Consider the following 26,900-nt stretch of genomic DNA (forward strand, 5'->3'; position numbering starts at 1 on the left):
GGAACGGCCGCCCGCGGGCCCCTAACGGCCGCCGTTCCCCGGGGAGCGAGGAGGAGGAGGATGGACGAGGCCGCGGGGGAGCTGAAGCAGGCGCTGCCCGCCGTGTGCGACGCCGCGCTCGTGCACGTGGAGGTGCATCAGCGAGCGAGCAGGTCTGTGGCGCTGCCGCGGGGCTCGGGTCACAGTTGGAGCTGTTGGGGGTGGGGGTGGATGGTGGCTTTCCCAAAGTTATGGTTTTTGCAGAATGGTGGGTGAGGGTGTGTGAAACAGGGCAGGAAACACTTTAACAGAATAACGGAGGTTGGAAGGGGGCCTGTAAGACTGGGCTCTTCAGGGTCTTGTCCCGAGACCCCACAGGCTCCACGCTCTGGTGCTTGACCCGTCGCACTCATCAGAAGCTGCTTGCTGCAGTTGCTGTGTCTGTTGCCTCTTGTCCTTGTGCTGCACGTTTCGCAGAGTTTTGCTCTGTGTCCTCTGTCCCCTCGGTTGACCCTTCCTAAGGTTGAACAGACCCGTTTCTCTCAGCTGCTCCCTGGGTTTTGTGCGATCCAGTCTCGTAACCCCCCTGGCAGCCGGCTGCTGGCCTTGCTGCAGCGTGTCAGTGTCTTCCTTGTGCGGCAGGACTGGGCACAGCGCTCTCGAAAGATTGACTTTCCCTAAAGCGATGGCTGCACTTTTGCTCAGACAGGCTAATGTATAATTGTTCCCCTTTATGGAAGGGGGACACTGCTGATGATATTTTGCAGCCTGCTGTCTGCATCTCCAGTCCTTATCTTACCAGTTTGGCTACCAGGATCCTATGGGAGAGTATATCAAAGGCCTTGCTGAAGTTGGGGCATACGACATCCCCCGCCTTTTTTGTAGGGCTTGAAAAGATGAGTTACAGCAATGGGGACACGTCACTGGAACAACCTTTTAGAAATCTTAAAAGGGTATTCTGTCTTATTTTCGTCTCTTACTGGAGTTCATACAGCACATTCCCCTCCTGAGGTATCACTTGCCCTCAAGAGTGTATGTGTAGCTGAGCTTCTAAGTTAAGCGTACTAACTTCAGCTGAGTAGCTTAGTGTTTCCACCCCTAGTGAAACACAGCCACACTGCATAGGTGATTTTCATTCTTGAAAGCTTCTAGCTTTGCCTTGCCCAGTACCGTGATTCGATCGCGCGCACATCACATAGCATTCTCTGACCTGTGCCTATTAATGCACAAATTAAAACAGGTATCAGAGTTGTCACTTTTGCCAGCAATCTTAAGTTATTGATTAGTAGAAGCTGTTTTTCATGTCGGGTTAGTAAATAAAGATATCTATTACTCTATAAATGCCAGTGCCACAAACAATGTTGTTTCTTTCTTATTAGCACAGCAAAGAAAGAAGATATCAGGACGAGCGTCTTAAAGCTGCTGAACAGACATAACGTTGTGTTTGGAGATTACAAGTGGACAGAGTTTGATGATGGTTTCCTCAACAGCAATGTGCAGTCTGTGTCAGTTGTGGATACAGAGCTGAAACTGAAAGAAAGACAGGTATGCACAGTCAGTAATGTACAACCTTGTTCATGTATATGTGGTCTAGTGGCATCTACGTACCACTGGTTGTGACAGGCTAAGCAAGACAAGATTCATGGGAAAATGTCATAGCTTTTACTAGACAGCCTTGTATAACTAGAGAATATGACAAAGCTTTTGGGCCCATAGCTGTTCTTAAGGCCTTAAATATAAGCAGTAAGCTTCTAAGCTGAACTGAACCAAATACTGTATTTTTTTTTCCTGTTACGGTTAGTTTTGAACTGAGAAATAGGATATAGGATGTGTTTTCTGTGTTCCTCTTAGCCCATCGACTTGAGCAAAAGCAGTCTTTCTCTTCATATCTTCCATCTGAATGAAGAAGGACCGAGCTCGGAAAACTTAGAGGAAGAGAATGAGGATATTGTTGCAGCAAACCACTGGGTGCTCCCTGCAGGTACCCTTCTGATCTTTCTGAAAGGAATAGAGCATTTACAATAAAAGAAAAAGCTTGGAAGGGCTAAGAGTTGTCAGAGCGTTTTATAGAGTTACCTATTAAAGATGATTTTTGCATATATTATATAGTATTGGGCTTTTGGATAGAACCAACATACTGTGATTTTTCTTTTAATGCAGTTTTTATGTTTTTAACTGAACTGCCACACTACCATACAGGATTCCACAAGATTTCCTGTATTTCTGTAATACAAGATAGTGGGCGAAGGTAAAGGCTCTTGTGGAATAAAGCCTGAAAATGTATACTCCAAATTGGGAGTATCCAAATTTTTAACCCTGCAGGTTGTATGGCAAATATAGAGACCAACAAGAAACTTACCACTTTATAAATTCAATTCCCAGAGACCACTATTGGCTTTCAGAGCCAAGAGAGTGCTGCTCTTGTATTCTCAAACAGAGTATGTGACCTAACAACAGTTCAGTGTCTAGCAAGAGCTGTACATGACAGAGTAGGCACAGGAACTAGAAGTGACTTGTCAACTTGATTCTTTAGGGATCCTTGATTCTTGCATCTTGCTTTTTTTTTCTTTTTTTTTCTTTTTTTTTTCTTCTCCTTCCTGCAAATATTTCAGTTTGAAGTGATTTCAATTTGCTATCTGAACAGCTTTAAAATCAAGGGAAAATACAATTAAACAAATAAATAACATTATTAAGCAAATAATGCAGTTCTGGCCTTTTCTGGAGAACTAAATTCTATAATAGTAAAACTTTATAAAGTTTCATAGTGACAGTGTGTTGCAATGAAAATCACAGCAAACATATTTAAAATACATAAAATTCTTTATAAACATATATTTTATTGTCAGCAACTTAATCAATTAATCTTACTTACAATAAGCTTGCAAAATACTTTGCTTTTCTCTGATCTTTAGAGAAAATAGCAATTTGTCTAGAAAGATATTTCCTTACTGTGAAGGTAAGCTAGTCACTTCTGAAAATAAGACCATCCTCTGCAGTAGGACCTGGTCTGCCTAGTTATTCTCATGTGCTCAGGGATCCTAGATTGTGCAGTGGAAGCATAGAAACAAGCTTTGGGTCAAGGAAATGGTGATCTGTGGTGTTTCTTGCTCTTCCTATATTGTGGAAAGCTTAAGTATCCATTATATTTCTCTCTTTTAAGAACTCAGTCTGGTATCTTGATGTTATTCCCATATGTTGCTGTGTTTTAACATTATTTAGCACAATATTTTTGCTTTCATGTGCTGAAAACAAGAAAAGGCTTAAAAAGGTTGAAATCCAAATCACAAATTTGTTTTATTTTTTAGCATTGTTCAGCAACATGCTTTTTTTTCCTTCTTCTCTACATGTTGATTCTTATTTAAAAGAAAAAAAAAGCCAAAAAATAAAATTGAACTTAGAATCCTGAAACTTCCTCTGAACTTTTCATAAGTCTTTATCTTGGAGAAATGTAGCCCATTCTCCTGTTCAAGGTGATGGGGCTTGGGGGATGATTTCAATAAGAAGAATGAAATATTAGTATTTTTCCATTAATGTTAAGGGTTATTGAAGAAGTATTAACCTCCGTTCACAATTATTTGAGAAAGAAAAGTTGTAAACTGATGAATTTGTGCCCATTAGTTATCGTGTTTTGCAGAGAAATAATCCATGTATTTTCACTGTTCAAAAATATATGTTTTCTGTAACAAGTGAAAAGTGCTTGGTGCTTACCCTAAATGTAAGTATGATGTATTGTTTTTGCAGCTGAATTCCATGGCCTTTGGGAAAGTCTTATATATGATGTTGAAGTAAAATCACACGTAAGTTGAAGATTGATAACAACTTAAATTGCTTGAAGAGAAATAAGAGCTGATATATAACTTGTCTGAAGTTGCTGCATCTCATACAGAACTTATTTGGAAATAACTATCTCAAGAAAGAATACTTGTGCCTGTTTATTACAGTTACCTACTTTGAAGACAATATTTTCTAGTGATCACTGTGTTGTAGTTTCATGTTATTTTGGAAAACTATGTTCCTGTATTTTTGTTGACAGTTGCTTACTTCTGGCATATCCTTAAGAGAAAAAGACAGAACTGAGATTTAAAATAAAAACATCATATTTCAGACGTCTATGAGTATGTACCGTAGTAATGTCTGCTGTATGAGAAATGTCAGTCTTGCTCCTAATAGTTTCGCTGGTGCCTGTGCCGAATTGTTTCATATTTGTTTTATTTGGATTATTTCATATTTTAAAAAACTGGAAGTTTTAGCAGCTGGAGGTGCTGTTTTGTTTGGAACGTAAAACTTCTCAGGAGACTTTGCTTTGCTGCTCTAGACATATTCAGCAGCCTACCTCAAGAAAAACAATGAATACTCTCTGAATAGAAGCAGGGGGAAGGATGCATTTACTTTATGAAATGGCCCTTTTTTAAGGCTGACCAACTGCATGTTTTTCAAGAAGGGAAGAGTAAAATCGGTGAAAAATGTCAAAGACGCTTGGAAAGATATATGCAACACTATTTGTAGTAGGTTCTCAGTTTCTCCATAGTGAAGTCCCAAAAGCATTCTTATGTTATGATATTGGTACTTTGTTATAGGAGCATTTTGCTCCTGGCTGTATTATCAGCACTTGCCTTCTATTGATGCTTTTCTTACCCTGACTGTGCAGTGAACTGAGGGGACTGAATCACCTGCCATTTTTTTTGTCACAGGAATTTGTTTGCCATGACATCAGCTGATGATCATATAACAGAAGTGATGGGTGCAGCTAGGTGGAAGGGAACAGGAGTTTAACTGTGTGTTTCTGGTAACAGCTAGTCAACTGATTGGTTTAGCAATAAAGTCAGTCTGCACTGGTATTCTTCATTCAAGTGCACGTTGCAAGATTTGGCTATAGAGCCCTCCCACTTCATTGATTTTTGTGCATTCATCAAGGCTGTGTTGCTAACTGCTAAAATTTATAGAACTGTAATGCTGTAATCTGAAACTAAGTAATAGTGTTGTGAGATACAACATACAGAATATTTACACTTAAATCTTTAGAAGCATAATCTCTATTCTAACACAAAACAAGAAATAAATTTTGTTTAGGGTGAAAACTTAGATAAATATTGAGCACAATTTTCTGTGTTAGAAAAGGCAATATGGGTAATTCAGGATTGCTACCATTGTATTTGCTTTGCTGTATTTGCCTTTAATCTTTTTTCCTTCTCTTCAATTAGCTACTTGATTACGTGACGACAACATTGCTATTTTCTGACAGAAAAGTTGACAGCAACCTGATATCATGGAACAGAGTTGTTTTGTTGCATGGTAAAAATCATTTATTCTAAAACAAATAGATTAACTGGCCATCTATTTATGCTTTCCTTTTGAAAATCTTCTCTGTGATGAAATTAAATAGATGTTCCTGTGTAAGAGCGGCAGTGCTTGGGAAGCATTCTCTCTATTGTACAAAATTAGATGAAACAACATCTGAGTCAAGTCATACTTAAAATTAGTATTTACTGTGCTTTCAGGAATTAAAGTTACGGAGTTTATAACACAGTGACAACAATTGATTGTTTTAATTTCTATTTGTAAGAGATACGGTCACTTGCTTTTTTTGCACAAAATGCCAACGATAACGCCAAAGCAGAGTACGTTAGGACCTGTATTTTAGTTACAGCTCTATTACAATGTTAAAAAATTCATTAGTTATGGCTGCTTTATGAAAGTCTTTCAGTAACCTGGCAATAGATATGATACGTTATGTTCTGTTATCAAGCATAAAGGTAATATGTGCACTACTTGAGTTACTATGAAGCCAAAATTTTCGATCAGTCTTTTGTTATTTTGGAAATTATGCTATAAGCTAGATTGATATTCACCTGAGTCTATTTTGTTGCAGCTTGATATTGATTAATTACAATTTTATAACCAAGACTACTATTCAACAGTAAAGGTTCGAAGTTAAAAAAAATAAGATTACTGGAAAGATGTTATTATTGGGAAATCTATAACTATGGTAATGTAAAATCCTACATTTACACCATATTGGCAGTATTAACGTTGAACAAAATTACTGCCGTCTTGTTGCTGCTTGGCAGTTTGTTTGGCATCTGTACATCAACTTCTATATATTCATAGTCTTTATTTAACTATTTGTGTCCTGGTTTGGAGAATATCTGGATGGCTCTTCCATAGGGCCTCAAGCCATATCCAAAATAGCATCTATGTGTTTTTATTCTGTAATTATTACTGTAAGTAAAATCACTAGTTAAAAAGATGCTACCTGACATTAACAGTCTGACACTGGTGGTATATAATGTATTGTGTGGATTTTATTTGAATCGAGGACCTCCAGGGACTGGTAAAACTTCACTCTGTAAAGCATTGGCCCAGAAGCTGACAATTCGACTGTCACACAGGTGATTCGTTTGTTTGTTTTTCCTTCTTCCCCCCTTGCTCTTTCCAAGATTCTTACCGTAGCTTGCTATTGTTAAATATGTTTGGGCTACAGCAAAAGAAGGTAGTGCCAAGTAGGACTTGACAAGTGTTAATGTTCATGCAGTACCTGGCTAACAACAAATTTGATGCAATGTGAAAGAAACTGGATATATGTCTTAAAGTGTGAAGGTATTTGTGACTAGGAATGTAAATACATTAACATTTGAATTTGTTTTACTTGTTTGTGCTCACACTGCATATCAGTAAAGACTAAAAGGTGAAGAACTGTAAAATATCAAGCCTGCTGTTTGTATTTTCATATTTGAGAAAGCTTATATTTTTAATAGGTAGTGATTTTTGAATCAGTTGATGTAATCAAATAGTCTGAATGCTACACTGGAAGAGGTTAGTTTGTATGTAAGTCAAGTAATAAGGTGGCAGAATGAAAAAAACTGATAGCAATTTAATGTGAAGCATTCTAGTGAGAAAGCTTTTTGTAATTTAAAATTATACTTGGAATATCCATCATGTTTATTAAAAGTATTTTAAATCAAATACTACTTAAGAATATTCTAACATTGAAATGGAGGGAATGAGACTTAAAGAAGTCAATAGTATCAATGACTTTTTTTTACAATATGACATAGTTTATTCTTCTTTTTTCCTTCCATACTTTAGGTATAGGTATGGACAGTTAATTGAGATAAACAGCCATAGCCTTTTCTCTAAATGGTTTTCGGAGGTATGTATTGATCTAACGTATTTAGTAGTTCTTATGTATTGTTATAAGTTACCAGTATTTCTGATGAACTGGGTTCATAAAATAGGTATGGGCGCCATAGGTTATTCAGAGTACTTGAAGTGTCCAGAAGGACTTAAATAGAAGCTGTATTGGAAACTTTTAAAAACAGATGTACACAGCTGTAAATAGAGTAAGACTTGCAAAGTTATGTGATAAGGAAATATGTTCAACATATATACATATATATATATATATATATATGGTCTCTCTCTAGAGTGGCAAGCTTGTAACCAAGATGTTCCAGAAGATTCAAGAGTTAATTGATGACAAAGATGCTCTTGTATTTGTACTGATTGATGAGGTATGACTTTAATGGCATTGGATTTGGTTTTTATTGTTGTTGTTATCGTTTGCTTTATTTTTTTGAGACAAATTTCAGCTGAAAGGAATTGAAACCTTTCTTGGTGGCAGCTCCTTTGTTGCTGCTTGTTAACAAGTGGAGTATTGTTTAAACTTCAGAGTACCCTGGGTTTGTACCAAAATTATGCTCTTACATTGTAAAGCTCAGAAAAGCATTAGTTTCATTTCAGTTTGTATTGTCTTGACACACTTTCATACATGAGCAACTTGTGTGCTTCATTTGCCTTAGGATATTGAAACTGTGCATTCCTGTTGGGAGTGCTTGTTCTAAATTCAGTTCATTAGTTATCCTGTGCTCAGCCTTTTTAGGAAAATAGAATGAAAATGAAAAGCAGCATCCATTCTGCTGTTTAAATAAGAACTTCGTTTGCTGTACCTTCGGCTTTCATAACATTTTTTTTTCCCCTTCTCAAAAAGTTTTTTTTTTCTCTCCTCTTATGTTCCTACTTAACAGAAGATGAAGCTTTAAATAACAGACTCTTGAGGATCTGATGATGTTCTGTCTGGATTATTTGGCTGTTGTCAACTTTCTAAATGAGCATTTCTTTTTCCTTTGTAGGTAGAAAGTCTCACGGCAGCCCGAAATGCCTTCCAGGCAGGAACAGAGCCTTCAGATGCCATTCGTGTGGTGAATGCTGTACTGACACAAATAGATCAGATTAAAAGGTAAACTTATGTTACTGCAATACAAAAGGTACCTGATAACTTCACGATTCCTAATAAATGTTAATTCTTACTTGGAATGCTAATCCAAAAATACTGCCTAATGAACTATTCTCTAATTAATTGTGCTAGCATTACTGCTTGTTGCATAAAATGGCTCAAATCATAAGAAAGAAGGTATTAGTTCGCCAGACCCAAGAAGAGAGAATTCTTTTGCATGTGACCTAAAAATCTGCTTTTATCTTGAAGGTATCCCAATGTAGTTATTCTGACTACTTCAAACATTACGGAGAAAATTGACTTGGCCTTTGTAGACAGGGCTGACATAAAGCAGTATATTGGACCTCCATCTGCTGCAGCAATATTCAGAATATATCTTTCTTGCTTGGAAGAACTGATGAAGGTAACTTTTTGAAAGTAGGGCTGCAAAACATCATTTTAAAATAATTTTAGTATTTTTACTGTGCTTTCTGAATCAAGTAATTTTATCCCTTCTCTGTATTTCCACTGTAACTGTAGAATTTGATTTTGAATATGCTTTTGGAATTTTCATACAATGTATGCAATTCTTTTTTGCAGTGTCAAATCATATATCCTCGTCAGCAGCTCTTGACACTGAGAGAGTTGGAAATGATTGGCTTTGTAGAAAATAATGTCTCAAGGTTAAGCCTTGTGTTAAAAGAAATCTCAAGGTAAGTTTTATTTATTTATTTTTATTCTGCCTGCTAGGATTGACACAATCAGGTTGTGGAAATATGTCTGAAACAATTGAATGTAATAATAGGCAGAGTTTTGAAATGTCTCTGTTTCTTTGGTTTTGGGATTAGTGTGAAACTTTGCAGGATGCAGTGAGTGCAACCTTGCAGGGTGCTTGCAAGATTTGCAAACATTTGTCCATCTCAAGTCTGGTGCAGTTTCTGATATTGCTTCTGGCTTTTGAGGTCTTCTAGTCGAATTCCTGGCAGAATTTGGGATACCTGAGATATGGATATTGTGAGTTATATTTCCATTCAGCAGAAATAATACTGACCTCCTTTTCTGCTGAGAAAATGTCTCAGAATGCCTTGTGATCCACCAAGTAGTCAGTTTTCATAAGGCAAAAACAGACACTGCTGAAGGGGAAAGGCTTGGTGAACATGAAGTAAGTGGAGGGTGTCATGTTTTGTTGAAAATGCTATTACAGCAAATAATCTTTCACTGTAATCTAAAAATACTTGATATTATGAACATCATTTTTATTGTTTCACGAAATAATTCTTTCCATTGCTTTGTTCTCTGTAGAACAAAATGGCACCTTTGTAAAACTGTTACATTCAGAATACATATGAACTTTCTGTTCCTAAAATACCAGCTCTCAACCAGTGGCAACAAGCAAATAAGCTCTGCTAGGGGTGTGGGCTTGGGCTCTACACTATGAAAAGTGTACATTCTACGCTGGAGAACAAATTTAACCAGTCAGCAAGTGATATAAATAGTAGTGTCTTTCTAAGCATGACTGGAGGGTTATTTCTGTACCATGCTCCATCAGGGTGGACATTCACGAGACAGAACACAAAGATGTCACCGAAGTGGACCACAAAAGCACTGGCAGGCAGATATAATTATGCTCTATCTGAACCTGTGCTAACGTGTTTATCCAAACCGTATGTCCTCTTACTTTTTGCTTCTAAAAAACCATGCAGAGAACTGTGGTCTATCAGTATCTTCAAGGATGCTGAGCTCAATAATGAAATAAATGACCAAAGCACACTTTCACATGTGCTGTTCACAGAAGATAACTAAAAATGACACTAGCAAATGAATTAGTAAGGTGTGTGTGGTTTTTATTGTAATTTAATAGTTGTGGAACTGTATTAAGAAAAAACATCGTTGGAGTCTGATGAGATACACAGAAGAATAAGAATGGCTAGTGTGGGTGGGATGTCTTCTTGCTTTCTCCCTGCCTGCCTGTTTTTTTTCTTTTTATCCAATAGAGGAGGCTGAAGTTGTCTCTTCCCCTAACTTTTTGCTTCTGACAAAAATGCTGCGAGCTGTTTAATATTAGACATTACAATTGAATTCAGAGGCACTTATAGGATAAGCACAGAAAAAGACTGTCTGCATCAGTGAATATTTAGCATTTAAGCAGCACTTGTCTCTGTTTTACTGTAGAAGAAGTGAAGGTCTCAGTGGCAGAGTCTTAAGGAAACTTCCCTTCCTAGCACATGCACTTTACATTCAAGTAAGTTTATTCTATTCATTCTGATTCGACTTTTGAGATGGGTAGGAGGACATTTGGACAAAAGCCCTGAATCGTTTTAAATCTAAATTATAATGTTTCTTTTCCTTTCTGGACTAAAATGATTTTTTTGCTGTCTGTAATTTAAAATGAGACTGAAAAAAAACTAATAGGACTGACCTGTCCAACAACATTCTACTTAATTCCATATTGTAACAGAATATTGATATTGGTTCTCTGATGCTTTCTTGCTGAAAGTCCTCCCCCACTTCAAAAATAATATATTATAAAAACTTTTATTGAAACAAATCAATATTCCTGATTGACTCAAGAGTTTTCATTGCATGACTTTGATTTTACTATGTTAACTTGTGTAAAATAAAGCTGCAATTTTAAAATCACATTTTTAAAGTTGCATTTTGAAAATATTGTGAAGTGCAATTCTCTGTTCAATACTATGCATGAAATGTGAAATATTATGCCTGCTTATTGCTACAGAGTCTAACAAAATGCTCTCTTGTTTTTCAGTCCCCCAGTGTTACAATGACCACATTTCTTCAGGCTCTTTCACTTGTAGTGGACAAGCAATTTGAAGAAAGAAAGAAACTTTCAAGCTCCGTGTGACACTACTGTTTTTTTTAGTTGTCTGTATTGTTGCCACTGAAACATATATATTTTGAATACAAAATGTGCCCCTTTTATACATTTGTTAAATAGATTGTCAACACCTGAAGAAACCTGTAATGTCTCATCTAGTTTTTGACAAGAGTGATAAATTAAAAAAAAAAAAAAAAAAACGATTGTAGCACACTTCTGGAAAGCTTGATTTCAAATAAGACCCTTAGAAACTGACATTTAAAAAATAATTACACCTTTTCAAATAGAAATGGCAGATTTCCGTTCCTTGTTTCTTAATCACTAGCTTTCTATCAGAGAATCAATTTTTATGCCTTCGTTTTCATTTTTGGAAGCTATAGAAATTCAGTGTTTGGCTCTGATATTTGTACAGTAAATGCACTACTGTTTTTATGTTTTCTTAGTAAGGATCAGAGTGCTCAGTGATTGCACAGGCCTTTCATAATAAGGCTTTTTTATGCTGAAAGGTATACTCAAATATTACATTTTAGTTACATCAACTTAGAAAGTTCAGGAGATATTACTTGACTGTATTTAGAATACAACTTTTCTACATTAATGCAAGGAGCATGTACTCTTGCTGAAAGAAGAGCACAAGGTTTTTCAAAAATGGATAATTTTTTTTCCTCCCTTTTAAAATATGAATTTGAAGTTACAAATCCTCTCTGGGAAAAAATACTTTGAAGTGAAAAAAAAAAATCATATATTTGGTGTCCACAGGAACAAAGTCAATTCTTATCTGTATAATAATACAGCAGAAACAGTGAAATGTAGAGAAGTTTACAGATGAGAAGTTTATTTTTCTTGAGTGAAGTTTAAAATATCTGCTTAACACATACCTCCTGTGTATTTTGTTATTTCCTTATTATTTTGTCATTCCTTTTTCTAATCAATGTTACACAATTATTAGATTTGGTCATGAATATTGATGAATGCTAAAAACTGCATTAAACAACTGCACTTGTTAGAATCACTAGTCAGTTTTTGCCACGACATTTACATTTTTGTAAAGAGCATCTCTCTGTTAAGCCTGTCTTAGGCATCTTACACTAATTTCAGATAGAATTTCAGCAATATTATTCCCCATCTATCGGTCTCTAAGGAGTGTGGGAGGGAGGGGAAATCAAAAAAAAATCTTATCATGTGGTGTTGAATACTCCATTACCCACTGCATCACTTTTTTTTGGAAATACTGGTGCATGTGAGAATCCTCCACAAAAGTCAGGTATAGGAGGATTGCTCAGTGACAGTTTTGTACAAACTAGACCCTTCTTGACTTTTTGAAGTATGAAGATTTAGAGATCTGACTTTAAAAAGATCCTATAATCAGTACAGATATGTTGTGTGCATATATCTTGATGATCCATATAATAGGCCCATGCTTCAGTATTATCCTGGAAGTACAGCCACCCACCTATCTTCTGGTCTTAATTGCAGAATTTTAGAGGAAGGTGTTTTGGTTTTGTTTTGTTTTACTTTTAGTGTGCTTTCTTACATCTAATATATGGAAGTCCTTACATCTATTAGATAGAAGGACACGTTGAAACAGTATTTAAGTTAAATGTAGCTTAGAGACCACTTTCTACCAAATACACTCTCACAAGTAGAGTGGTTGTGCAAGGTCTGGTAATGGTTTAATCTTTTGTAAAAATCTAGGTAATAACTAATTTTGCTGAGTTAGCTATTTATTGCAGAAAGCAAAATCACACGAGGAGGCAGGCTTGCTTTTTTCCTACTCTTTGTTATAGGGCAAGTGCCTCCTGGCACTGACACTCCAAAGAACAGAAATTAGTTAATTTCTGAATTAGTCTTAATGCCCATTGTACCTCAACTTAATTTTAACTTCCAAAGGCTTGAATCCATCTCTCTGAAGAAAATCAGCTGAAATGGGTTGTATGTCATTTTAGTGGGAACTATTTTCCACTTTTGTTGAACCCACCCAAGAATATGAAGTAAATGAGCCTAGACAGAACATAACAGATATTAACCCCCATGGGACCTTATCTGATCTTTCTGTGAGAACAGGTTTATTTTGCTGAAGGCAATGCTTAGAGATTCTTTAAGAGAGATGCAAGGCTGTAACTCAATGTCGTAATGCAAGACAAGGTGTGAGAAGCCCTTCAGGCACCCTTCGGGAAGCAATAGGCTAATACATAAAATGTTTCCCCAAATTCTGATAGATGGACCAGAAAAATGAATTTAATAAAGGGCAGCTGAAGAATTCGATCCAGAGCTGACAAGCAGTGAAACTTCCCATGCGATGATGGTTAGGGCAGAAGTTATTTTGTACTGCAGTTTCATCACCTTCTCCACTGGGTGGATCTCTGGGATCTGGGTTGCTATCAGCATAAGTGATGAAACTTTGAGCCTGGTGAAGTCAAGGACTTTCAGCGTGGCATATTAAGGTGTTTGGAATGTCTGGATTTTAACAGAGTTAAATATTTAATGCTAAAAATAACATTTTTTTTTTCACTTGGAAAAAGTGAAAGTGAACCCTTTGCTAAGCTAAGCACTGTTTATATCGCAAGATATTAGTGTAACATTTTTCCAGTCAGCCAAAAATATTCATTTCTGATCCAGATCCTACAACACACTTTGCAAAGTTGGGGGGGCAAGGGGGGAAAGGGGGGGGGGAGGGGGAAAGACTTTTATTTATTTGTTTATTGAAGACTGATTTTTCTTAAAATAACTTTGTTAAAAAATACTATCAGACTAAACTTGGTCTAAAACTTTGGACCTTTGGAAATCTCAAGTTCACCGAAAAGGAGAAACTTGACAGCTAATTTCTGATAAATATTATACGGAAGATGGGGTTTGTATGAGTTGTACCAAATACACTTTGTGGTGCTGGTCTCTGAATCATAAGTAGGGTACAGAGGATTTAGAAAAATGCCCGGGGAAGAGCAGCTACCATATTTAAAGGGATATTACAGCTATTCTCTAGGGACAGGAAAAATAGTGATTTGGAGAGAAAGCTGACTTGGGTCTATCAAATAGTGGCGTTAGTAGGTAAGGTGAATGAAAATCATCAAATCATGAAGTGCTGAAGAAGGAAGGCATTTGTTGAAACTCATAGAAGGTCAGTTGTTCTTTTTTATATATAGTAAACTTCTGGAATTCTCCACAACCATACAGTCAGTATCAGAAAGTTAGAAAGAGGTTTAAGCAAATTGGTATTCAACAGGTCCAAAAAGAAACTAAAAAAAAAGACAGGCATATACCCTCTAATGTTCATAGTGTGATTGCCATCCACAGCAACGTGGAACTGTTCTGCGCAGGGCTGGTCAGCGCTAGAGTATCCTAAATCGTAATGCCAGAGTATCCTAGTTTAGTTAGGGTCACTGAATTATTCCTAATGGGAAAACATGCATTCAAATTGGTTTGTAAGCTCCAGAACTTTCTCACATTCCAAATATTTTTCCATTCCAGCTGTGCCTCAGCCTGCAGGAAAATCTCAGCCAAACTAGTCTGAATGTCTGAAGGATCCTTTCTGCTCTGTGGGAAATGCGCATGTGACACTAGAAAATTTTCTTCTCTAATCATGAAGAATCATACTGTGGTCATACAGGCAGTGAGGCAGAGTTTTTCAAGGTAGCTAAAATTAAGCATTGAGTTGGATTATGTATTTGCTCTTGTAGTGATTTATGTAAAATATAAATATAAAAATGTCTATAAAAATAAAATGTATATAAAATGCACAGAATTATCAAAATATCGTCAATAGGTCATAAATTGTGCATGTGGATACCTGAATGATATCTGAAGTAGGAATTAATCGGAAGTCCCTGAAATACCAGATGCTTGACTAGTGTCTTAGGCCACAGAAGTGTATCAGAAATTTAGTATTTTATAAACTACTTTTACAAATACCAATTCCTTTTACAAGGAGGCTTGTTTGGCCTTATTTGGGTCTCATTGGGAGAATTTAGCTTTAGTACAGCACAGTCTTGCATTCAAATGGCATCTATCATCTTTTCAAAAAAAACATGCACAACTATTTTCCGAGATAAAATAGATTAACTTTTTGCTGTGCTATTTTTGGAAAAGATATCAATTCAATATCTCCCCAGATAGTTTATTTTTTGCTTTGGTTTTTAGTTAATCACAGGATTTAGTACTTTGGAAAATTACTAGAAAATACAAAAGATAATATTTTTCTTCCAGTTTTCGGCTTTGAAAGCCTTCTGCAATTAAATGCTGCCCACAGTAAAAACCCCCATTTTACAGTATGGTAATGCAATTTGTAATGCATAGCAACATCAAACTACTATCATTATATATAATATGTATACATTATATATGCACACATACATTATATGTGTATTATGTATATTAATGCATATAATGTATACATACATTATGCACACATACATTATACGCATATATATATATTATATACATATATAGAGAGTGTCTTTCTGAGCCACGTGCCTTTCAGGAAGACAGAGCAGGGGCTATGACACCAGAATCATAGAACCATAGAATCAATATGGTCAGAAAAGACCTTCAAGATCATCGAGCTCAGCCATAACAGAATGACTGTTCCTATTGAGGAACTAGTGACCAAGCACACAGAAAAGACCGAGTTATCCAGAATCTTGTTTTTCGCTGGCTAGGTCTGCCTTCAGGCCTCCCAGGTTCTTGAGTTCACTGTGGGCGTGAAATACTTCCTGCGCTAGAGAAAGATAGTGTTAGGCATCTCTTAAGCAAATTGAATTCACACAAGGCTGTAAGACTGGATGAGATGCAGCCAGATGTGCTGAAGAAGCTTCCTAATGACATTGTGAGGCTGTTCTCAATCATTTTTGAAAGGAGGTGTCAACAAAGTGAGTGGTCAATGGCTGGAAAAAGAGACTAACATCAAGACCGCCAAGAAAAAAAGATCGGGGCATTATAAGCCAGACAACTTCTTTTTAGTCCACACAAACATTAGGAAGCAAATCTCTCTGGAACCACGTCAGAATATGTCAGAGCACATTAAGGATAAGAATATGGCCAGGAGTAACCATCATAAATTTACCAAGGATAAATCATGCATGTCCAAGCTGATAGATTTATACAGTGAGAAAATTGACTTAGTGGATGAATGGACAGCAATGGATGCTTGCATTGATTTTAGAACAATAAGGTGAAAAATTGTCTGGACCTCAAGTTCAAAAAGTTGTAATTAGCAGAACAAAGTCCAAGTGGCTTCCGGTTAATAGCAGCATCACTGATGGATGGATCCGGGTACTGTGTCCAGTTCTGGGCCCCACAGTACAAGAGGGATGTGGAGCTGCTGGAGAGAGTCCAGCGCAGGGCTACAAGGATGATCAGGGGCCTGGAACATCTGCCCTATGAGGAGAGGCTGAGGGAGCTGGGCCTGTTCAGCCTGGAGAAGAGAAGGCTGAGAGGGGATCTGATCAGTGTCTATAAGTACCTCAAGGGAGGGAGTGAAGAGGATGGTGCTGGTCTCCTTTCAGTGGTGGCCACTGACAGAACTAGAGGTAATGGCCACAAACTGAAGCACCAAAAGTTCCACAGGAACTTAAGGAAAGAATTTCTTAACAGTGAGGGTGACAGAGCACTGGAACAGGCTGCCCAGAGAGGTTGTGGAGTCTCCTTCTCTGGAGATCTTCCAAACCCGCTTGGACGTAGTCCTGTGCCACGTGCTCTAGGTGACCCTGCATGTGCAGGGGGGTTGGACTAGATGACCTCTAGAGGTCCCTTCCAACCCTAAGCATTCTATGATTCTATAATTCTATGGAGTGTACCCTCTGTAATTTCACACACAATAGCTGAGACAGAAGAACAGAATTCAGAGAGACCTCTGCATGCTGGGGTCGAGAGCAGCCAGAAATTAAGGGAAAATACAAAGTCCTGTGTCAGGGTTGAAATAACCCCATGCAACAGTACAGGCTGAGGAGCTGGCTGGATGGAAAAGCATGTTTGCAGAAAAAGGCCTGGTAGTCCTGCTCGAAAACCAGTTGAGCATGTGACAGCAGTGTCCCCAGCACAAAGCCAAGCACATATTAGGCTACACTAGTAAAAGTGCAGCCATCGTGTCAGGAAAATAGATTCTTTCCCTCTGTTTGGGGGACCACAGCTGAAGTATTGAATATAGTTATGGGTTTCACTGTACAAGAAAAACATTGACGTACTTGAGTGCGTCCAGCCGATGGCTGCCAACTGAGGCTGCTCACGTGATGCACATGGAGATGCTGAGAGAAGCGAGTTTGTTCAGCCTTAAGGAGAGGCAGTTGAGGGGAATCACTATTTACCATAGTCTAATTGGAGGACATAGAGGATGCAGACCAAGGCGTTTCTCATACATGTATTAAAAATGTACATATACAGATGTGATAAACAAAAAGATAGTGGATGCAGGTCGAACACCAGACATTCAGGTTAGATATTAGGGAAAGTATTTTCACCATTAAGATATCCATGCACAGGAAGAGTTTGCCCATGGATGTGAAATAACCATTCTTGGAGGTGTTCAAAACTAAAAGTCCTGAGCAGCCAGATCTAACTGACCTTGCTTGAAGCAAGAGATTGGACTAAAGATATCCAGAGTTCCTTTCCAAACAAAATGACCTTTTTTCTTGTATATATGGTTATTTTGTATTATTTAATGCCGCCTTGTGCAAGAAACGTTCTTTAATTAGAAACCTGCTTGACTGAATGTCTGCGAGGCACCCAGCAGATACTAGAACTATTAATACATGCTATTAATATAGCAGGTATGGTTGCACATATAGCCGACTCCCTGCATCCTTCCATTTCCACGTATGAGCCTTGTTATGCTTTGCTCTCACCTTCCTTGTATCTGTCATTTACTTTAGTTAGGTGCTAGCTTTTCCGTAGTAAACATTAAAACCATGGTCCAAAGACCACTGAGTTTGATGATATTCACATTCAGTAAAAACATTTAGGTATAAAGTGTAAAGGTGTAAAGTGTTCAGCACTTACTTGATTGGTAAGTGATGTGTTTTAGAAACAAAAGGCATGAGTCACAAACTTTTTGTGTTGCTCCAACATCATGTATCAGTGTATGAGCAGCATTTAGGCTGCATATTATATGCATATGGGGAAATATGATGCAAGTTTCTGAAATGAGTCCTTTTCCCTCCTCCATAGTATTACTTATTTTGTAAGCCACAAAAGTAAAGTAGAAAAACTACTTTTTCCATATGCCTGTCAATGTATGCAGTAGCAAAACTTTAATACATTATATCCAAAGTTGGAAAAAAAAAAAAAAAAAAAGTGTGCTTCTAATGCTTCTTTGGAAAGGCACCATGTTGAGTAGTAACTGTTTCAGAAAGCTGATTTAGATTCTTTTGATAACAAAAAAAAATCATAGGATGACCTTTGAAGGTCATCTTTCTTCTTTTCTTAAGTGAATGCCAATGAAAAATGGAATGTATTTTGAAACAGTCGAAAAAAAAAAAAGTTAGAAATAAAATGAGGACTCTTTTTTCTTCATGCTCATTTTTTGTCCCAAACAAGAAATATAGGTATGTGTGGCTGAAATGAAATCTTAAGTAACTGAAAATGATTATTTCTTGAGCATTGTAGGGTGGTACTCTCTCAGCCCTAGCAATTAGGCAAAGCATACACCAGGGTCCATAAGAAAAGTATGTCAGTGTATCAGAAGTCATACAATATTATACAAAGTGGCAGAAGTGATTTTAAAAAATCTGCACAAGCGCCTATTCCTTTGAATAAATAACTACTGAGATTATGGACACAAACCAGGAATTTGATTATACAAGTGGCTAGTTAGGCTAATAATTTACACAAGCATATATGTAAATTCCTCTGTGATAATAGTACTCTGCCAATTACACGAGTGACTATAAAACATATTTCAGTGACAGAGAACATGGAGCTAATCTGTTTGAGTAAAAACTCATTGATTTAAACTTCAGATAATTATAATTATTATTCTTTCTCAATAAAAGCATTTGGAAACTTGTCAGAAAAACAGTGTGACAGCAGGGCTGAAGTCTTAGGGGGATGATGTTAGTACTCTGGGAGTTTTGTGTGGGAGGTTTAACATTTGTTCTGCTTTCCTCTTTTCTCTCAGGAATATAAAATTCAAATATTGGGCTGGTGCCATGGGAACTAGAACAGTATTTGCTTCTCTGAAAGACCTGTTTCCAGTGTTAACCTGCTGCCAATTACTGTTCTAACACTCAATTCTTATTTGTAGACCACATATTAAACATAATACAGAGTGACACCCCCAAAACTGAATGTCAGGTTATGTCAGGTTTTTACATTCAGCTAAATCATTGAACCTTAGGAGGCCACAATCTAGCTGCAAGTGGAATAAAAGATTTGTGTTGACTGATAGCTTATTCCACAAGAAAAGAATGAGTCAGCAACAGTTAAACTAAAGTTGTTGCACAGAAATCTAGATTTCATTATCTATATCAGGAGTCATTCTTCTATCAAGAAACTAGATCTGAACAGGTTTTCTTACACACACAAATAGAAATCAGGAGCAGAATTGGTAAATGCTGTTAATGCTTTGTTTGTGGAAACAAGATGACATGAGCAACTTTAAACTGGAAACAAAACAAAACAAAATCAACGACAACAAAAAGCACTTTTACTACCTTTCTCTAAGGAGCATTTTAGAAGGTAGCTGAACCTGGAGGGCCTGCTGACTCCATGGGATTCCTCCTGCCCTGTGCTCTCCTCACAGATAGAAAGCTCTTCCGTGTCCCCAGGTGCAGCCGGTAGTGAGTCTGAGCATGTATTCCCAATAAACACATATGCACAGTACTAACACAGGTGAGGACAGATGGAAACATCGCCCTTTACCAGCACCCACATAAACACACACAGCCCTCGCACAAGCGAGGTCCAGTCCTGCTCATTTCTGGCAAAGGAGGATCAAGCTTCACTAGCGGGACGTGCACACCTACACTACAAGTCTCTTCTGTAACTGATTTTAGACACTCAATCTTGGTGTTCTCCAGTATCTTATCATGTTACGCACATACAAAATAGCTGGCCCTCTGCAATGAGGAGTGTTCAGCAGCTGTTCCCCAGACTCTGATCCACTCCATTGCTTGTCCCTGGGCTTTTAGTCTCCTCAGGTTTGTGGCCTCTCTCCAGTCACTTGCACTCAAACTTTTCCTCCTACTCACCAGATGGTCTGGCTTGAGTTTTGTTCGAAATCACACACATGGGCTCAGCACACCCACACAAAAGATTGCTGGGGAATTCAATAAGAATTCAATATGAAATTAGGACAAATTAAGGCTCAGTCAGACAAGCATAATTACATGAGCCAAATCGACCTCTTTTATCCCCTTTTCCTCCTGTTCTCCTACATTTGCTCCTTCCCAAGGCACCTTTACCCTTCCCTTTTCTCACCTTTGGTCCTTCCTCTTGAATATCCCCCTTAAAAATAAGTTTTACCCAAATTATCTTCTCCCTCTACCGTTGGGGCAGTAATTTTCTTTAGTCTGCAAGACATTCATTCTGGAGGACAGTTCCTCTCCTTCACTCATCTTAGAGGGTTTCACACAAAAAAGAATGGTCTAATCAATGCCCTGAGATGGTCTTAAGGAGGAGCTGATCAAGGGTATGCTGTTTTCTGTGATGAGGTTTCTAGGATTTCTCCACCTATAAGTGTTCCTCCAAACCTCCCCGGCTCTTTATATGTACTGTGATTACACTTTAGTCTGATGGAGTATTTTTAGGCTTTAATCTCTTTAGTCACTAATCTCAAAAAAGTAAGGAAAGAGCAAAGTGCAACAAAACCCTAGTATTAGAAAATCTGATAGTAGATGGTGGTGCCTTGAATCTAGATTCTTTCCATCCCAGGTCCAACACCTACCCAAGGGATCCATCCAGAAGATAAGCTACCCACAGGGTAGGTCTGAATTTCTTTCAAGAAACAAGGCTTGAGACAGGTACATCTACACTTAGCTCAAACTAAGCTTTAATGGTGCTTCTCTACAGGCAGAGAGTATGTGTAGGGCCCCTGGGTGAGTCTGCTCTGAGCCATTAAATCTGCTCAGGGTCCTGAACACCCTTACAAACAAACAGGATAATATAATCACAAATGTGCATCCTATGATCATTCAGGCTCAACAGTTTGAAAAAAAAATACTTGGATGTGGGATTGCCTGCAAACTTGCTTTGCAGCTGTTAGAATAGTCCATATTCTAAATACTTAAACTCTTGTCTAATATAAAACATTCACATGCTTGATTGGATTGTGGAACCTTCTGAATGGAAGCAATAGAATTTACAACTGAGAAATGATCCAGGTTTCATTATTCTGGAGAGGCCTGCAGCATTCACTTTTTCATCCTTTTTTTAGCTTTGGTTTCTGTGATTGTCTCCTTGCAAACATGCAGAATACACTCTCCAGAAAAGACTGGTCTCTCTCTGCTTGTGTGATAAGCTTTACAAGGACAGTGCCTTGATTAAATAGGCTTCTTCTGAGGACCATATAGTGGAAGGCAGTTTTGTTTCATGCTGAAATTATTCTTGTAATTAATAACTCATGACTGTATCTCAAGAAGCTGTGTCAGCGGGCCTTTACAACACTCCCCCTGCCCAAAGAATCCTTTGAAATCACAGACTCACTAAAGAATTTAGCTTGGAGAGAACCTCTGAATGTTATCCAGTCCAACACCTTGCTCAAAGCAGGGACAACCTAGAATGCTTAGGACCACGTCCAGTTAAGTTCTGACTGCCTCCAAGGAACAGCGTTTCTGAAGCAATTTGTATATGTGTATTACATTTGTACATGTGTATTGTACATTGTATTTGATGTGTATCGTGTTTGTATATATATTGCCTCTATTCATGTTGTGTGCTCATGAAGAAAATCAGAAAAAGCAGTGTGTGCTCACCTCCCTGATGGAAAAATCTTTTATTTTTTTCACTTGTATTTTTTTCCCGATACTAAAACTTTTCTTGACTGCAGTAGGACAGAAGTAAGGAGCAGGGGTATTGTTATGAGATTAATTGCCCTCTTCTTTGATAATAGTGAGCATATGCAACTGCATCTGTCTTGAGGATTTCTATGACTTGCGAAAAATTGTGAGTGGACTTGTGCTCACATTGCTTTAGAATATAGACACTGCTAATGAGTTAAGAAACAATATCTATTTTTACTGTTGTGATTTATCTTCAAAATTCAATTGTGGAAAACATATTACAACACTGGGAAGTGACAGAATACTTGCAAGCGCTTCCAGAAACTCAGCTATATGATATTGCTTCTGTATATCCACAGGAGGAGATAATGTATAAAAATCACTTTTCTTTTAGCCTGGTTTTGTCACTGAATTTCTTGACTGAAATGCTCTGACTCATGGGTCTGGATTTTTCCAGTCATGAAGACCTGTGATCAGAATTGTATTCAAAATACAAAACTATGAGTGTATATAAATATATGTGTGATCTTATTCACCTTAATTATAAATTATATAATATCATATAATATGTAATGATCGTGGTAAATGATGCAGTATATTATACATAGTATACATAATTTATACACAGGCAACGTATAGTGAACATGGAAACAAAGCTGCTATTCTATGCACTGTTGCCATATTTGGTGTAAATACACCAAACACTGCAAATGCAGTGTTCATGCAAAGGAGCGAGTGGTTATGTTCTCGTTTTGGGAAGTAGGCTCATACATCCATAATATTCGTAAGAAGGAAATGTGAGATGCTAGTCCTATTTAAAAAAAAACAATTCTGCTTATCTGCACTCAGGCAGCTCTCATGCAATGCTTTGCTACTGTGCCTCAGTCTGAGCTAGGGGAGAAAAGCTGCTGATAGGAGCAGACCCACCTGCTGTGATCTATTTGATTTCTTAGCGATCTTTCCTTTTTTTTTTTGGCATAAACTGTACACTGGGACAGTGAGCTTAAGATGTGGTGGTGTGACCAGCCAAATTCAACTCATTTATGACAAGCAAAAAGCATTAGTCTGGAACAGTTTGTAATTCTGACTAAAACAAAGTGGAAGTTGTACTAAGGTTGGAAAGATAACAATGTTTGAAGATAACTAACTATGTTCTTAAACATTTGGCCCCAGGGGATGCTTCTATTCCCCGTACAGATATAAACATTCCTGAGACTGATACTGCTTTTATTTAGGCAAGCTCTGATACTATCAGTAAGTACAGCGGGCCAGATTTTTTAAAAAACTATCACTTAGTCAAAATTAATACTCTGCAGAAATACAGTAATTTTACCTGAGATTTTTCACTGATACAATGATTGCAGTCAAGATGTGGGGGAGAGACCTCCAAAACCATGACCAATGACCTAGGTTCAGGGTTTGTGTTAGTCACAGAGGATCCATAAAAACATCTGTGACACTGGATTGGGGGAGAAGAAAAGGTCAGGACCTCACTATCTGCTTTGTCTCTGACAGTTTGTGCACTGCCATTGAGGGAATTATCTTCATTATCTTATGTTGTCAGTGAGATTGGGTAGTGTGACAGAGGGACAGGGCTACTACCATGGGGAAAAAGGAGCTGCCAGAATTCTTGGGCAACTGCTCGCATTCCTCTACTGGCACCAGCATCAGGAAGATGGACAGTCTAGGCTCAAGTTCTCTATCATGTCCTTCACTTTCATACAGTCTTTCTCATGGCAAAATTAATTTTTCTGTGCTTTCTCGGTCCTAAGGTGTTCTTTAAACAATTTAGAGAAACCTCTGAATCACAGGCGCTCATTCTTGTGGGGGAATTTGACCTCTCGTATCTGCAGGAATGGCAACAGCGAAGGGGATGAGGGGATACAGGCCAAAAAGTGGTGGCACACAGCTGGCTCCACTATTCATTAACAAATAAGAACTAGTCAGGGATATGATAATCAGTGGCAGCTGTGCCTGCAATAGCCATGAAATTGTGTTCCTGAGAGGAGCGATGATGTGGTAGAATATGGACCCAGACTTCAAGAGAGCAAACTGCCTTCTTCAGAGAACTGCTGGTGGGATCCCATGGGAGGCATCGCTGAAGGCTAAAGGAACTCAAGAAATCTGGCATATTTTTAGAACAGCATCCTCCAAGAGAAAGAATAGTCAAAGCTGATACTAGGAAGACAAGTGGGATATATCAGGAGACCCACTTGGATAAGTGGGAACTCATGATGGAGCTCCTACACACACACACACACAAAAAAAAAAAAAAAGTCATATACAGGGTGGAAGCAGGAACAGGAACAAACTATGAAGGAGGAATTTAGAAGCATTGCCTAGATGTGTAAGGATTGTCTCAGGAAAACCAAAGCTCAGTTGGAGTTGAGATAAATCTGAGATCAGTATTGAATGGGAAGGGTGATTTAGTTGCAGTGGGCACAGTGACTGTGGAGGTACTCAATGTCTTCCTTGCCTAAGTCTTTATTAACAAAGTACCCAGGTGAGAGTGAAAGGGTGTAGGAGAACTACCACTGGTGCATGAGGATCAAATCAGGTATTACCTGAGAGAACTTGATCAATACAGATCAATAGGATCAGATAATAACATCCAACAGTGCTGAGGGAACTAGCTAATCTGCTTGCAAGGCTGCTATCATCTTTGAAAAGTCATGGAGATCAAGGGAGAGCTCCAGTAACTAGAAGAGGGCAAAAATGGATACACCTTCAAAAAAGGCCAAAAGAACAATCCAGGGAACTGACCAGCCTGACTTCAGGCTATGGGTTGTTCAGCCTCAGTGGAGACCCTAGGAAACCCCTAGAGCAAATCTTGGAACACATTTCAGGGCATATGAAGGTGCCTGGGAACAATCAGCATAGATTTAACCGGGATATATCAAGCCCAACCAACCTGATTGCCTTCTGTGATAGAATAAATTAATATCTGTGATAGAATAAATAGATTTATGGAAGAGGGAAAAGCAATGATGTAATTTGTCTTGACTTTGGTAAACTTTTCAACACTCTCTCCTACAATAATCTTTTTTCCAAATTAAGATGTTACAGTTTGTGATGGCTGATTTTAAGAGAAATGCTTCCAAAAGTTGCATACATTCCAATCAGTGCTGGCCATAGTAGTGAGCTCTCTTTCCTTCCCCAAAAGTGCTGGCAGAACTACTGGTCTGTAAGGAGCCTCTGTCTACCTCTGAAATTCATAGATGGGAAGAAGGGAGAGAAAAAAGAAGTCTACTTTCACTTGGGTAGCAAGTGTACCAAGTGTAAGGCCACCAGTTTTAGACCAGATTAAGGTTAATAAAATGTTAAAATTAGAATGAAAATTTAATAAATTGTACTTTAAAGTACCTATGTCTCTTATCTCAAAAATGTTGCTGAAACTGTAGTTCCTGGCAGATGTTAAGTCTATGATTGCTTCTTAGGACTCATTGGCATAATAATATTAATACTAATTAAGATATTTAACATTATTATCCAACCTTGTTTAAGCCATTTAAAAAAATGTTGTAGTACATTCTGTTATTGGCATGGTATTTATGTGCATTTATGATTTTACAATCTCATTGCAAAGCAATGCCTGAGAAAAATAGTCTCTTTATCAAAAATATGACCTTCTGCCCCTCATGAATTTTATTGGACTGAAACTAACTATTCATGGTGAAATTCATATACAGTCATGTAAATTCTCTAATATTATGTGATATTTTCCAAGAAGATGATGCTGTCTCTTTGTCCATCTTCCTGATTTTTCCCATCACTTCACACTTTTCTTTTATCCTCTGTTTCTCTCCCATTTGTCAATGAATTATGTTGCCTTAGATCATTTCATTCAAGCTTAATGGAGTAGACATTTTCAAAGCTGTTGTTTTGTGAGGATACAATGAAAGAACTCTAAATTCAAGGCCATAATGAGGGAAAGGCAGAAAAAAACAGAGGCATTAAAACCTTTCAGCCCTTAAGCATTCCCAGATGCAATGATCATCCAGGCAAACTGCATGTGTGAATTGGCCAATATGTCAGCACCCTTGTAGTTCAGAAGCAGGTTTAGCACAGGTAATCATCTCTCCTGTAAAATGAGCTTGGGAAGTCGAAGTTGAAGTATCGTGGTAGTATGTGCACAGCAATACCAAAATAAAAGCACAAGATCATCGGATAAGTAAGATTAAAGCAGACCTCGTGTAGTCTAGCCTTCTGCTCAGAGCAGGGCCTGTTATGAGATCAGAGCAGATGATGGAAAAACAACAACAAAATGTTAATGATTTTCACCACTCAGAGGAATTCCAATAACCTAAGCAGAAAGAGCAGAGCACCCTGACCCAGCAACTCCAAGGAGTCAGGGGAGAGATGTCTAGGTGGCAGCAACTGGAGAAGGAGCCATAGAAGACCATGGCTCTGGAGTTTTCAGCAGCTGATTAGACCAGAGCATATCTGTACTGTGTGGGTGCATATGTCAATGTGTAATTGCTAGCAAACATTGTGCTGACTTAGCTAGCTGAGAGGATATGAGGTTTGGGAGTCAAGCAATGGAGCGGCCACAATTTTGGGCTGGATACTGCAGAGACCGGAATTGTTTGTAAGCTGGCTATTGGAGGGACCAGAAGGGCCAAGCCAGTTAAGAGCCAAGCCAGCTAATGGAGAGGCTGTGAGGTTTGGGGATCTGGACTATTTACTGGAGAGATCTATGCATGTGTATCTCTCCATATGTGAAGCACCTGGGAGATCAAGAGTTCAAGGATCCGCTACCGGATAGGCTGTTTTAAGGCCAGGTACTTTTGTTCCAATTTGTCACCCAGGATAACAGGATAAGGCCATTGGTGCTGCTTGTGTATGCACGAGCACTGTGCTTTTTCCATTTTAATCCATGTGGCCAGACATGTATATATTTGTATTGTATATGTGTGTGTATATATATGTATGACTGTTGGAAACA

General features: G+C 38.0%; 1 protein-coding gene across 1 annotated transcript; it reads left to right on the plus strand.

Annotated features, from left to right (window-relative positions):
* Positions 1-60: 60 nt before the first annotated feature.
* On the plus strand, positions 61-11,627 carry TRIP13 (thyroid hormone receptor interactor 13). The gene is made up of 13 exons (XM_010228034.2): positions 61-152; positions 1,359-1,524; positions 1,831-1,960; positions 3,721-3,776; positions 5,181-5,271; positions 6,296-6,368; positions 7,066-7,129; positions 7,404-7,490; positions 8,109-8,215; positions 8,462-8,615; positions 8,792-8,904; positions 10,364-10,433; positions 10,959-11,627. Exons 1-13 carry the CDS (start codon positions 61-63, stop codon positions 11,052-11,054), a joined length of 1,299 nt encoding a protein of 432 aa, XP_010226336.1. The 3' UTR covers positions 11,055-11,627.
* Positions 11,628-26,900: the final 15,273 nt, after the last annotated feature.

The sequence above is a fragment of the Tinamus guttatus genome, unplaced genomic scaffold (genome assembly GCF_059628265.1).
Source record: "Tinamus guttatus ecotype Peru unplaced genomic scaffold, ASM5962826v1 Tinamus_guttatus_pri_ptg000497l, whole genome shotgun sequence".
Lineage (NCBI taxonomy): Eukaryota > Metazoa > Chordata > Aves > Tinamiformes > Tinamidae > Tinamus > Tinamus guttatus.

Coding starts and splice junctions, on each gene's coding strand:
- TRIP13 (XM_010228034.2), top strand. CDS start 61: ATGGACGAGGCCGCGGGGGAGCTGAAGCAGGCGCTGCCCGCCGTGTGC. Junction 7,491..8,108: donor TATTTGTACTGATTGATGAG/GTATGACTTTAA, acceptor TTTCCTTTGTAG/GTAGAAAGTCTCACGGCAGC. Junction 10,434..10,958: donor CACATGCACTTTACATTCAA/GTAAGTTTATTC, acceptor CTTGTTTTTCAG/TCCCCCAGTGTTACAATGAC.